The sequence below is a fragment of the Brachycentrus maculatus genome, unplaced genomic scaffold (assembly GCF_059751285.1).
Source record: "Brachycentrus maculatus isolate JH-2025_06_01 unplaced genomic scaffold, ASM5975128v1 h1tg000244l, whole genome shotgun sequence".
NCBI classification, from domain to species: domain Eukaryota; kingdom Metazoa; phylum Arthropoda; class Insecta; order Trichoptera; family Brachycentridae; genus Brachycentrus; species Brachycentrus maculatus.
Window position 1 is genome coordinate 1669837 of NW_028280995.1, and position 12599 is coordinate 1682435.

The 12599-nt window shown below is 31.3% G+C and overlaps 2 protein-coding genes across 3 annotated transcripts in view; one reads left to right on the forward strand and one right to left on the reverse strand.

Moving 5' to 3' along the window:
* Positions 1–3563, forward strand: part of RfC3 (replication factor C subunit RfC3) — a 32938-nt gene extending 29375 nt beyond the window's left edge. Inside the window, exons 6-8 of the mRNA XM_088265278.1 lie at positions 594–808; positions 1497–1574; positions 3036–3563. Coding sequence (XP_088121404.1) covers positions 594–808; positions 1497–1574; positions 3036–3193 — 451 coding nt within the window. The 3' untranslated portion in view covers positions 3194–3563. The remainder of the gene's footprint in view (positions 1–593; positions 809–1496; positions 1575–3035) is intronic.
* Positions 3564–4480: 917 nt separating this feature from the next.
* Positions 4481–12599, reverse strand: part of LOC148306300 (carboxypeptidase D-like) — a 40016-nt gene continuing 31897 nt past the window's right edge. The window contains exon 11 of one of the 2 annotated variants that reach the window (XM_088265221.1): positions 4481–7647. In XM_088265221.1, the coding sequence (XP_088121347.1) occupies positions 7507–7647 (141 nt within the window). In that variant the 3' untranslated portion in view covers positions 4481–7506. Of the gene's footprint in view, positions 7648–9724; positions 11699–12599 lie in introns of those variants that run through there. The other variant, XM_088265222.1, reaches the window with a different exon arrangement.

The window sequence follows — 12599 nt, forward strand, 5'->3', positions numbered from 1 at the left end:
GTCAGATTTTGCTCAATGTTGGCGATCACTTGGCAGAGGCTTCACGGTCCTGTGCCTTAATCAACGTAATCTTGACATATTCTGCAAATGGGATACCCAGCATATTGACCTCAATATACAAAATGCGTCGTATTACGTATTCATATGCGTAGGGCGAGTAGGAACAATTTGACTTATCACAAGCATTTCTGTGGTTGTGGGTATACTTTTTTGTACCTGAATGTACAGGTGGTTTAACTTTGTGATGAATGAAGAGATAAGGCGTAGGACGCGGCAAATCTTGATCACAACTGTCGTCAAGAAAAGGCGATTCAGTTGGCTAGGCCGTGTACTCCGCAAGCCTCCTGAGAGCCGCCATCAAGCTTACCTCATTCACAAGGCATCAGGTTCGCGTCGCCCAGGACGACCACTGCTGACAATTCGTCAGCAGTTCTCGTCTGAACATTGGGAGACAGATCTGACCGGATATGGGTTTAACTTTATGTATGGGATACGGCCTGTTGCATTTGGGAGAATAATGCAGCAAACTTATCACGTACGTTCGTATGGATAGGGTGGTTAAAACACCAAATATTGATTCATATTTATTTTAGGTTGAAAGTATCGGAAGACGGTCTCAAAGCCCTGCTCACGCTCTCCGGGGGAGACATGAGGAAGGTCCTCAACACGCTGCAAAGCACCTGGATGGCCTATAAGGATGTGACGGAGGACAATGTGTACACGTGTGTAGGACACCCGCTCAGGAACGATATAGCCAGCATCGTCAGCTGGCTTCTGAATGAAGATGATTTTGCATTGTGCAATAAGAGTATCCTTTTAAACAATAATATAATAATAAAACCCTTATCCGCACCCCAATGGTGCATAGGACACTGCTTCATATGAACACAGTGTTATCTTGATCGTTTACATACGAAGGAAAGGTGATCAGCCCTCCGCTTCAGGTACCAGTCCAGGGTAATATTGAATAAATATTACAGTGAAAAAATCACTTATATTTATTTGACCCCCCTGGGAATCGAACCCGGGACCTCCAGAACGGTAGCCGAGCGTGCTGACCATTACACTACAGAGGCGGCCTTTTAAACAAACTTAACTGTAATTTTTTTGTTGTCTGGTTATTTACAGGGCTTAAGACCTATCATATAGTGGTTTAAGTGATTACTTACATGTAACATTCACCATTCCACCCATAATTAACAACCACATCACTCAAATTTCGTAAGAAGTATATCAATCCTTTAATAAGTGGATAAACCCATATTGGATACTTTTGAAGCAATCTACGGACACTCCTATGAGTATTTCAAGGTGTATTTAATTCCAGGTATACATATTTATATTTTTTTTTTTACCAGATTTACTAAAACAAAACTATGCTTACCTGATTAGTGTGTAAGATGTTTTGCCGAGAAAGTGTTGGTGTACCTTAGTTTATATATCATTGTAAACATTGTGACTTGTTTTGTTTTTCCTTGACCAAAATTTTCCAACAGAAATAAGAGACCTGAAAAATGCCAAAGGTTTGGCCCTCGGTGATATTTTAACTGAAATTCACCACTTCATTCAACGAAGTAAGTTTGTATTTTTGGTTTTTATCAAGCCTGTTTTTATTAACATTTATCTTGTATTTTAACATAAAATTGAACATCATTCATATTTATAATGAAAGAAGATGGTAGTCTGAGCATCCCGGGGCTGACAACCTGGCATTTGGCTGGCTTAAGTAATCACTTTGTACACTTGTGTTACATTCACCATTCTGCCCATTATTGAACATCCATATTGCATTCATTTTTTAAACTTGTATATATCCATTTTCAATTAATGTTTTACTTAGTAAATACCACTATTTCTTAAAATCTACTGTGACACGTGTTTCGATGCATTCCGCATCATTTTCAAACACCGTATGAAAATTATGCGGAATGCATCGAAACACGTGTCACAGTAGATTTTAAGAAATAGTGGTATTTACTAAGTAAAACATTAATTAAAAATGGATAGATTTTACCACAAAGTGACTGCCGAATCAATTAATGAAACTTGTATATATCGCTCACTCCTTTCAATGTCATATATCAAAAAACTTGATTTTTCAGGAGATCGTTATTAAAGTTGAAGAATATAATGAAATGTATTATAAATAAATATCAAGCCACTTATTGAACTTTTTACTGTGCAACAGATCTTTTTAGGTAAAACCTGAAGGTTTTTTTCCCTTTAAAAAATATTTATTATATTTAAAAAAATAATTAAACAATACTTTTTCTTCAAAATTTAAACACAACACTTTCTGCCCTGTAGCGAGTAAATATTAAGTTAAAAATATGCCTCTTTTGCTGGGATATAGTACATTTTCTAAGCATTCCTGATATTATTCCTGAAAATTGACGATTTTTGATATATGACGTTGTTGAAAGAAGTGAGCGATATGCAAAATGGTCTGGATTCCTTTCACATGTTACTACTAACATTCAATAGATTTGGATACTTGGATATAAATGTCTGATAGTAACGCCATCACTTGAGAAATTTGTGAAGTATATAGCTTACTTTTCGGAAGCTCAGGGATGTTCATATAAAAATGATAGATTGTTCATCTCAAGTTGAAACACCTATAATATTGATATATCATCCGTTGGGTGAATAATCCAGTGTCTGATAGAATAAATAATAACGAATTGTTCAACTTTTTTGTTATCATATTACAATATATTTTTTTAAAGGAATAACTTGCAAAGCCCCTATAAGAGGTTTGTCTGCAGGTTGGATAGTAAGGATAGGGAAGGTAAATGTGAAAAATACATCACAAATACCAATTGAAAATAATTCTTTCTTGAATTTATTTTGCACTTGGCGGGAATCGAACCCGCGACACCAGTTTCGCAGTCAAGCGTCTACCCAACTACACCACGGCACCTGTCCTTTGTATATTATCCTTTGGAATATTTCACTTAACATTCCCAGTAACTATATCTATATTTATTTTGTATTGTTGTATGCTATATAACATTTCATTTTAAATGTTTCAGCTGAACTCCCCTCGAATGTCCTTATTGAATTGCTGATGAAGATGTCCGATATGGAAATGTACTTATCAACTGGTTGTAATGAAAATATTCAGTTGGCCTCTCTAATAGCGGCTTTCCAAATAGCTAGAGACCTCGTCAGACCGGAAGATAATGCTTAATTCACATATATCGTAGTCATACAGGAGAAAGTGACCAAGTGCATTGTTTAAAACGTGATCATTGACTATTTGATATCTTACTAGCTGAATATTGCCCTGAAAAAATCCCAAAGGATTTTTAACTTGGAAGTATAATATATTGACTTGTTAAAAATGACTTACTGCATTGGTGTTTATTTTCTTGCCGAGCAAAAGTGCACAAAAGTGAACATTTTACGTTTTGGTAGTTGGTCACTTTCTCCTGTACGACTATGATATGTACTTACTACATTTATTAATATTAAAGTATTTTGTCAATTTTATGCGTTTCTATTAAATTTGTCACCGATTTTGATTCCTAACCATAACTTGAAATTAAGCTGCTACAGGTCTTTTGTTTATGACTTCTACTTCTTCTTCTTATTATAGATCCTCAGGATCTGTCTGTACCGCCGCCTGTTGCTCTTGGGATGTTGACTGCCAGCTATCTCTCCACCTTTTTGGAGGTCTGCCTGAGGGTCTATGTTCTTCAGGGTTTCCTTGAAAGGCGATACGTGGAAGTCTGTCTTCTGACATTCTGTTCACATGCTCATTCCAGTATCGCCTTTGTTGTCGTCCCCACCTCACAATATCTTTTGTCTTGCACATGCTCCGGATATCAGTGTTTCTTACGCGGTTTCGCAACTTGTTTCCGGTTATAGATCGGTGAGTTTTCATCTCAAAGATTCGAAGTCTAGATTTTGTTCTAGAAGTATCTGCTCTCGCCTCAATTCCATAAGTGGCTATTGGTCGAACACATATTTTATTAGATACCAATTTTATGAAATATGAATTTTCGGGCTAGTTGCTGTTTTTATTTTATGTATTAATTTTAAATTAATTTAACACAATTTTTTTGAGTCTCTTAAGTTGTATTCATTCGATCGAATGACATTCATTTGAAAATGCCATAACTAGGCGAAACAATTGTCACAATATTAATTTTTTATGTGATTTTGTTAATAAAATACAACTTAGTAGACTCAAAAAATCTGTGTTTTATTTAAAATTAATACATAAATTAAAATGAAGTTCTACAAATTAAACGCCAAATCAATAAATAAATAAATTTAAAAAAATTGTTGCTGTTTAATACTTCTAGTATAGGTATAGATAGCTGCAGATCCTGGGTTTAAATGCTTAAAATGCAGTTTATTAGTAATTTATGCCGTGTTTTTCATATATTCATTTATTTTATTTATTTATTTATTTTAATAAACAAAAAAGGAAAAATAAAAGGTAAACAAGAATAAAGGAAAACCATTTTTAAATAAATATTTTTATTTTATTAATAGAACATCCAGAGGAGGTTCTAATAACCTTTATCATCTACAAGTTCTACGTTTATAATTAAGAGGCTTTCTATATAATAATAATAATAGGAATATTTATTGATAATTTAACGGCATTTTAATTATTTTCAATAGATTTTCTTTACTTTGATATAAAATAACATGGTTAATTTTCAAAAATATTAATGAATTTTGTGGTTAGTGAACATCAATACAAGAATATAATGGGAAGACAATGACGATTTTATCACAATATAATTTAGACATCAGAATTCAACCATCGAGAATGAAAATGTGAATGAAGGATGATTACGGTAAATTATTTTTATTTTTAGCTGTGCCCGGCTACGTTTTCTTGCGGCTTAGTCTAGTTATTTTTAACTGTGTGATTCTATTGAAAAAAATAATAGAAAACACATTTCTAATATGTATCGTTTTACAACACTTTAAATATTAAAATCTGTGAAACAGGAATGCAATAAAAAACAATAAAAAGTAAACATTGCAGTAAAAAAAACATGTTTTTCCCTGTCAGGTAAAAACATCACTTTTATATTCAAAGCTAATTCAATATATTGAGTATTTAATAACACTGGCCAACAATTTACAACTTTTATTTTGTAACTGGCATGAAAATACCTGATCTTTATGCACTTAGCATAGCTGAATTAAAAAACGAAAGCAAAAAGACTGTAGCACGTCAGATTTTTTAATTATGGATATTTTTAATTTTTATATTGACTAAATTTTATCTTATTATTTACATATAAATATGTATATATAAACATATAATGCTTTCGTTTTCAATATTGACAAGTTAATATATTTCCACTGTTACTCTATAATTATCAATACTTTTTTTTTAATCCCTTAGACCTTAGACTAAAACATGTCTAGATACCGACCACTATTACAGTTTCAACGTATGGGGTCCATACATACAATAATATGAGTGTAACATCAAAACTTGACGTGATACAAGCTTGTCACCATATAGACTTTGAATAAGAACGATTAACTTAGTCCAAAACAGTCATCGAAATTTCAGTTACAAAATCATTGTTGGCCAGTGTAATGGACACCTACTCACTTGATAATTACATATTTATGAATAGCAAAATGTCACCTTGACTTGAAAATTATAATGGAAAGCACGTAAAACCACGTAAATGTTAGTGATACCAAAAAAGTATGTTATATGTCATTAGACATATAACATACTTTTAAGATAGTAGACTCCATCTATCAGTGTGTTAAAAGATAAATATGTATATTATTTTTTGACATCTCATGAAAGATGAAGAAGAATATGGAAGTCTGGGCTTTTACGGGGCTGACGATCGTCATAGGCTGGTTTAAGTGATCACTTTACACACGTGTAACATTCACCAATTCTACCCATTATTGACAACCACACTACTCAAATTCTTGGAACTTCTATATATATATGAACCAATTTAGAAACCTTGTTCTTGAATCACTAGAACTTCACTAGAGACATCTATTGGTGAGATGTAAAGAAGCTTTTTACTAAGCTGAAACTCTTATATTAGTATGTAAGGTCCAAATCCTGGATTTCAATCACACACTTGAGAAACGCCAGAAAATACCATTTTCATTTTTATTATTTAAGCTTATAATTTGAAAATAACTCCTGTAATTGGAGATAATCCAGATTTTGTGAACAAGTATTTGGACACACTGAAAATGTTGTAAATATGTATATCATTTTTCACAGATCATTTTCACTCTCAATGGATCAATTATCACTACATCTACTTTAGATAATGCACTTTCTAATCTACCACATCATATGAAAAGTTTCCTATATAATTTAAATTCCCTCATCTTACAGCATAGGCGTAGGATATGATTTGAGATTTTTTTCTTAGCTCCTTATACATACTAGACCAGCAGCATACATTTTTAAGTGATTGCAGTTCCGGCCACTAGAGAATAAATATATGGGAAGTATTTAAATATTACTCTTCTATTATTTAAATAATGTGTTTGAGAAAAATATATTCTTAACTGAACTATTAACTAAGTAAAGCTAAGTACATATTGTGTGATTCAATGTTTATTTTAAAAATAATAATTAAAATATTATCTTTTACGTTAATGTTTGTATCAGAAAATACTTTTCATTTAAAAATAATAACGCTTGAAGCTGAGAGATCGTTGGTTTTACTTCAAATTTGATTATACTCAGAGTACAGTGCCAACTGCTTAAGGTTGAATAATTTTCAACTTTATTTACTCTAGTTCACAACAATTTTAATTACTTTTTCGTCTTCAAATATTGAATTGATTAAATTAATGAATTTAATAATTTTTTGATTCAAGTTAGTTGTAATACACTTAAAAACAAGTCATATTGAAGTACAGCTGGAAAGGCAGTATTAAAATTCTGCAATACTACGATTTTATTGTATGCGGTTAAATGATTCAGAAAAATCAACCAATAATGCTACAATAATAGAAGTAATCTTAAATTTGTTTGGTTTTATATCTCTACAGAGGTGAATAATTTATTGAGTTGTGTGTACAGACGTCTGACACTTATAGGGCTTATAATCCGCTATTGGCTGACTGAAATGATCACATTGTGTACTGTGCAACAAAAAATCTTACAAATCATAGTAAAAAATCGATAATGTTAAAACCGCTATTCTTTACAGAGATTTCAACACACTTCAAGTTAATTTTTTAGGATTAAATGCTACTGTGATGTCATACTTGTGTTTCACTAAATATTATATAAATTAAACAAAAGCTTATTAAAATTTTCAAAAATTTCATTTATGGATAATTAGAATTTTACATTGCGGCCAAAAGAGAAACATTTTTCTAAGTACACTATTAATTATCCTTATTTTAAAATTTATCTTACATTAAGACAATATCAGGACCAAGCTATCTAATCAACTAGATGTCTTTCATTTGTACTTCTTTTAGCGTGTTACAAACATTAAAACAGTATTCAGGTGACGTCCCGCAGCTCTACCCAAAGATGTTATTCACAAAATTATTCAGTCCATTGGTAAAGGTTGATAATATTCCATTTGATTCAGTGGGTGGTGGAGGTCGTGATATATACTGAGGAGGTAAAATGGGTCTATAGAATGGACCCCCGTCGATGCGCTGAAAATATAAGTATTTTTTTTAGGATTTGAAGGTTAAAATAAGTTAAATACAAATTATAATATACAGTTGTGAAGATAACACTTATTTTTTTGATGAACAATCTACATACTAAATTATATCCTTATTGCAAAGGTTATTTTTATTAAATATATATATTGTGTGTGTATATTGGTTCTTATGACATGCAAATACATATTTCAATTCAGTACTATTTTTAGATTTGTTCACCAAATTGTAATTGTATTTTTTTTACAATGATGCAATATCATAAGTATGTACATGCTTTAGAGGAAACTACCCTAATTTTTTGTACATTACTTGCAATGTTCTTTTTAAATAGAAATATGGCGTTTATTTACCCTTTTCTGGTCAGTTAAGGTAAGATCGTTTACTGTCATATCATATCAATGTGCCCTACGTAAAGTGCTCTAACTACATTTTTGTCAATTTTGAGATATTTGGTGTATGTTATCAACTGATATAAGCAAACAAAAAAATTAAAAATTAAAATTACGCCTTGTTTTCAGGCGTATAAGACGCTACATCAAATTTTCGAAATGAACTGAACTACTAAAACGCTAACTACTTAATTTTGACAAGGCATAAAGTTTTAAATCAATCTAATACATTATTTTATAGTGTTTTTTAATGTATAATACTACTTAAGAATTTCAGATAAAACCGTTAATTAATTTTTAAAAATACATTGAAAAAATCTTCTAAGCTTTCTCCTGTAAAGTAACAGATTTGCAGAGTACTTTACGTAGGGGCCGTCAATATTCACTGTGTAGAACTAGATTATGGAACTAACTTAAAACTAGGGTAGATATGTAGCTTAGAAAATAGGTCTACTTGGCAGTTCTACATTCTACTTACATAGTACATTTGCACAATACATAAGCAGTTTTATAAATAGAAATGTTTATACTCACATGTAAATAGATATAGGAAGACCTGCCACCAATATACTTTGACGCTTTGTACAGGGAATATGGAAGGATGGGTTTGTGTAAATATAATCTTAAAATAAATACATATTAAGTACTAAAATATCTCTTTTAATATGCATTATACCGGGCTCTCTTTTTACACAGTTTCAATAATACGGTGCCATAATCCTTGCATGTACTTATAAATTCAGTAGACTTGCCGCCAAACACAATACAGTTAATATGCATGGTCATCCTATGCAAATAGGACGACCATGGAGTAAAAATGCAATAATCGATTAGAAATTATGATTTATATGTATCAGAATAATAAAGCAAGTTGATTTGAAGTCTGAGAAATACAATTTAGTACCAAATTTATGGACAAACGTCTACTGTATGATTGTGAATAATCTTCATAATGATGATATAAAATTGAAATATGATAAATAATTATGAATTTATTTTTTGAAATCCAGACTTAATTATTATGCAAGGGAACCTAGCCACCATTTTTTTATACTGTACTATGTAAAACATATCCACCGTGTAAAAAGAGAATTCAGCATACTCTATTTTTAACAGTAAATCTACAATTTTATCGCTAAGAAATTTGTGAACATTCTAATCTCATTAAGATTGTTTTATAAATATTATTAAATTCAAGTATGATTTGAAATGCTGAATTCTTTATCATCGCTTATGGGCAAGATGACGAATCTCATTTTTTGAGATATGGTGATAATATGCTAAAAGTTACTTTCTACACCGACCAGTAATTTAAAAAAAATATTGCTAAAAGCTTTACAAATTTATCTTTAGTGACAAAAAGAAATTCGTCATAAATGACAGGAATGCATTGATTCATCTCCTCATCTTTTCCCAAATTTTTGTTTTTAATAATTATTAAATAAATAGATTTTGTTGTGATAAATATTATATTAATACGATTTTACAATAGCTTCACAAACAACTTATAAATATTAAAATAATAATTTAAGTATTAGCTGTCTACATGAACCCTTATATTTATTGTCTCAAATGCAATTCTTATGACAAGATGATTTATTGTATTATAAAGTTTAAATACGCATATTCAATACACTAATAAATTAAAACACAAATGACTACTATTAAAAATATGATTTTTATTTTGTTTCTTCTCTTCTTCTTCAAGCTCTTAACCAACATGCTCAAAACACTCCCCATCTACACCACACAGATACTACACGCATGCAAAATAAGTTGGTCATAATCATAAATAATGGACTTTAAGTAAGATTTAATTTGGTGCATGTAATCTCAAAAGGACTCAAAACATACTTGGGACCATATGAACAAGGTTTTAATTTATCACTTATTTTAAACTAAAAAATTATAATGTAATGTGGTTTAAAATACAGTAAGACTCCGCTTAACGCACGTAAAGGTTCATATAAATCCAAAGTTTCAAGGCTAAATGAAACACGTAAATACTTATATCGTAATGATATGAAAAGCAAACCTTATACTACTGCATGCGTTTTTGGGGAATCCCAATATTACTCCATAATACTGAAACAGCGTTAAGTGGGTCTTACTGTACATATAAATTTACTTAATTATGATGAAAAACTATGAAGTTAATGCCCAAAAAAGCGACTTAAATATTCTCATATAAAATCATTTGACCCTAATGATAATAAAAACAGCATCTCCAATGGTTTTGCAGTTTAAATGTTAAATATGACAACATGTTTATGAGAATTGTAATATAAACAACTACATCATATATATCATGGGTATACTGGCAAAAATCGTCAACTCTAAAATCACTGTTTGAATAATCCTTTTTATTTAAAGCTTTTTGCCTGAATAAAATACCTGCTAATAAACTTTAAGTTGAATTTACTTTTAAAACCACATGTACATACATGACATTTTAAACTATTTAGTGTATTTTTCCAGTTTATAGAACATTGAAACTTTATAATATGCATCATTAAGTCAAAATTTCATATTTTCAAGTTAACTTTTTTTTGCCAGTAGATCCACGATATAATCCTCAAGGGACTTATTGAGATTTCAAAGGATAATATTAAAACTTTACAATCTATACAAGCTAGTACGAGTATAGGTATGCAGTACCAGACCTACATAGGTTCACTGGCACAGGTATCCAACCACTCGCTTATAAGGGAGGGAGGAATGTTATATTTATATTTTTCTGAACTCTTATATTTATTTAATATCACCCTGGACAGTTCTTTGAAGCGTAGGACTGATCATGTTGCCTTCATGGAATTAACAATCAAAACAAAGCTGCTTCAATATGATTCAGTGCCCAATGCACCATTGAATATAGATAGAGTAAAATAGCATTATAGAACTAGTAATTTTATGTTTTAATCTTATGTTTGTTGTTATCAATTATTTTTTACAGGATTAGTTATCATGTTTTGAACTTAAGCTGCAATTTGATTGAAGATTGCTGTTTCCAAGTTAAGAAAATAATATATGATCTGTGCAGAAGAAAAAAAGCTGTCTTTATACGTTTATGTGCTGTTCTTGCCATCGCTCGGGATAAATCGCATGAAAGACTGCAGACAAGGTTTGCACAAATTATAAAACAAAGTACCATGTGCTTTACTGCAGAACGAAGAATGTGTAGAGAACATTTTACAATTTATTCTCATTGCAAACTGCGTACACATAAAGGCAGCAATTTTTATGTCAATTCCCAAAGATAAGAATTCGGCCGATTTTTAAAAAATTGTCTTCAAACAGTCTTCTGTCAAATTCTTGTCAATTCCCATAGACAAGAATTTGGCCGATTTTGAAAAAACTGTCTTCTATCAAATTCTTATCAATTTCCATAGACACAAATTTGGCCGATTTTGAAAATACTGTCTTGTTCTGAGGGCACGGCTTGTCTAATAAATAATTGTGTTTCTAATGTATATGGTGGAAAATATATGGGAGGCGCAGGAAAGCAACAAAAGGTGAGTGGGTGAGGGATGTTGTAAGGCTAGTTAGTTGCTCGGGAATAGGATCTCCCCACTTCCGGCGGTGGTGTAAACAGTTTTCCTGTTTGGTTGGTAAGGCTTCCGCGTGCGGGAGTTATGTTTCATGAAGTACCCCTGCAGGGAATAACATCCAACATTCTAATTACATGAAATATTTACAATTTTTATACATTAGAAAAAATATTCTTCACTACCGTGCATCGGTATATCCTTTCACCAATATCACTATACAGTGAAACCTCCATTTAACGAACCTGTATTAAATGAACTTCGGATAAAATGGACAAGAAATCCGGTCAAATGTAAAAGAATTGAAAACGTCCTGTTAATATTTATTTAAGTGTCAACCCATGTAAAAAAAATTACCGGACAGATAACTTGACAATCATAAATTATGCCTCAATACTTCAAAAGTGCAAACAAAACTTGATTCCTTTTTTAAAACAGGATTACCGAAAGCAAGCGCGTCAATATCAAACAGCAACGTCGCTTCACAATGAGTGTCCGAAGACAATAAATAGAATTTTGTTTGTGTTTTGTATTGTAAATATTTTATTATTTATATTTTCAAAAAAAGTTTTTTCAATTTATTTTAAACCGTTTTTTTTATAAGGGACTTTTAGTTTAAACGGACATCCCCTCCCCTTAATTATTCTGTCATTTCGAGGTTTTACTGTAATTACCATATATTATAATAGGTGTTTCAACTTGAGAAGCATATATCGTTTTCATACGAAAGAAGGTGGAAGTCTGAGCATCTCAGGGCATAAGCCTAGTCATAAAACCAGGCATTTGGCTAGCTTAAGTGATCACTTCTTCTTCTTCTTTTTTATGGCGATCTTGGGTGTTTAGCCAGTGTCGAGCTATACGGTGATCACTTTATATACTCACGTTACGTTCACCATTTTGCCAATTATTGCTCAAAGATCACATTTTCATATTTCTTTTAGCGTAGCCTCTTTACTTACAAATAATATGTTTATAAAATTAGATCCATAAAAAATGTACAAAAAAC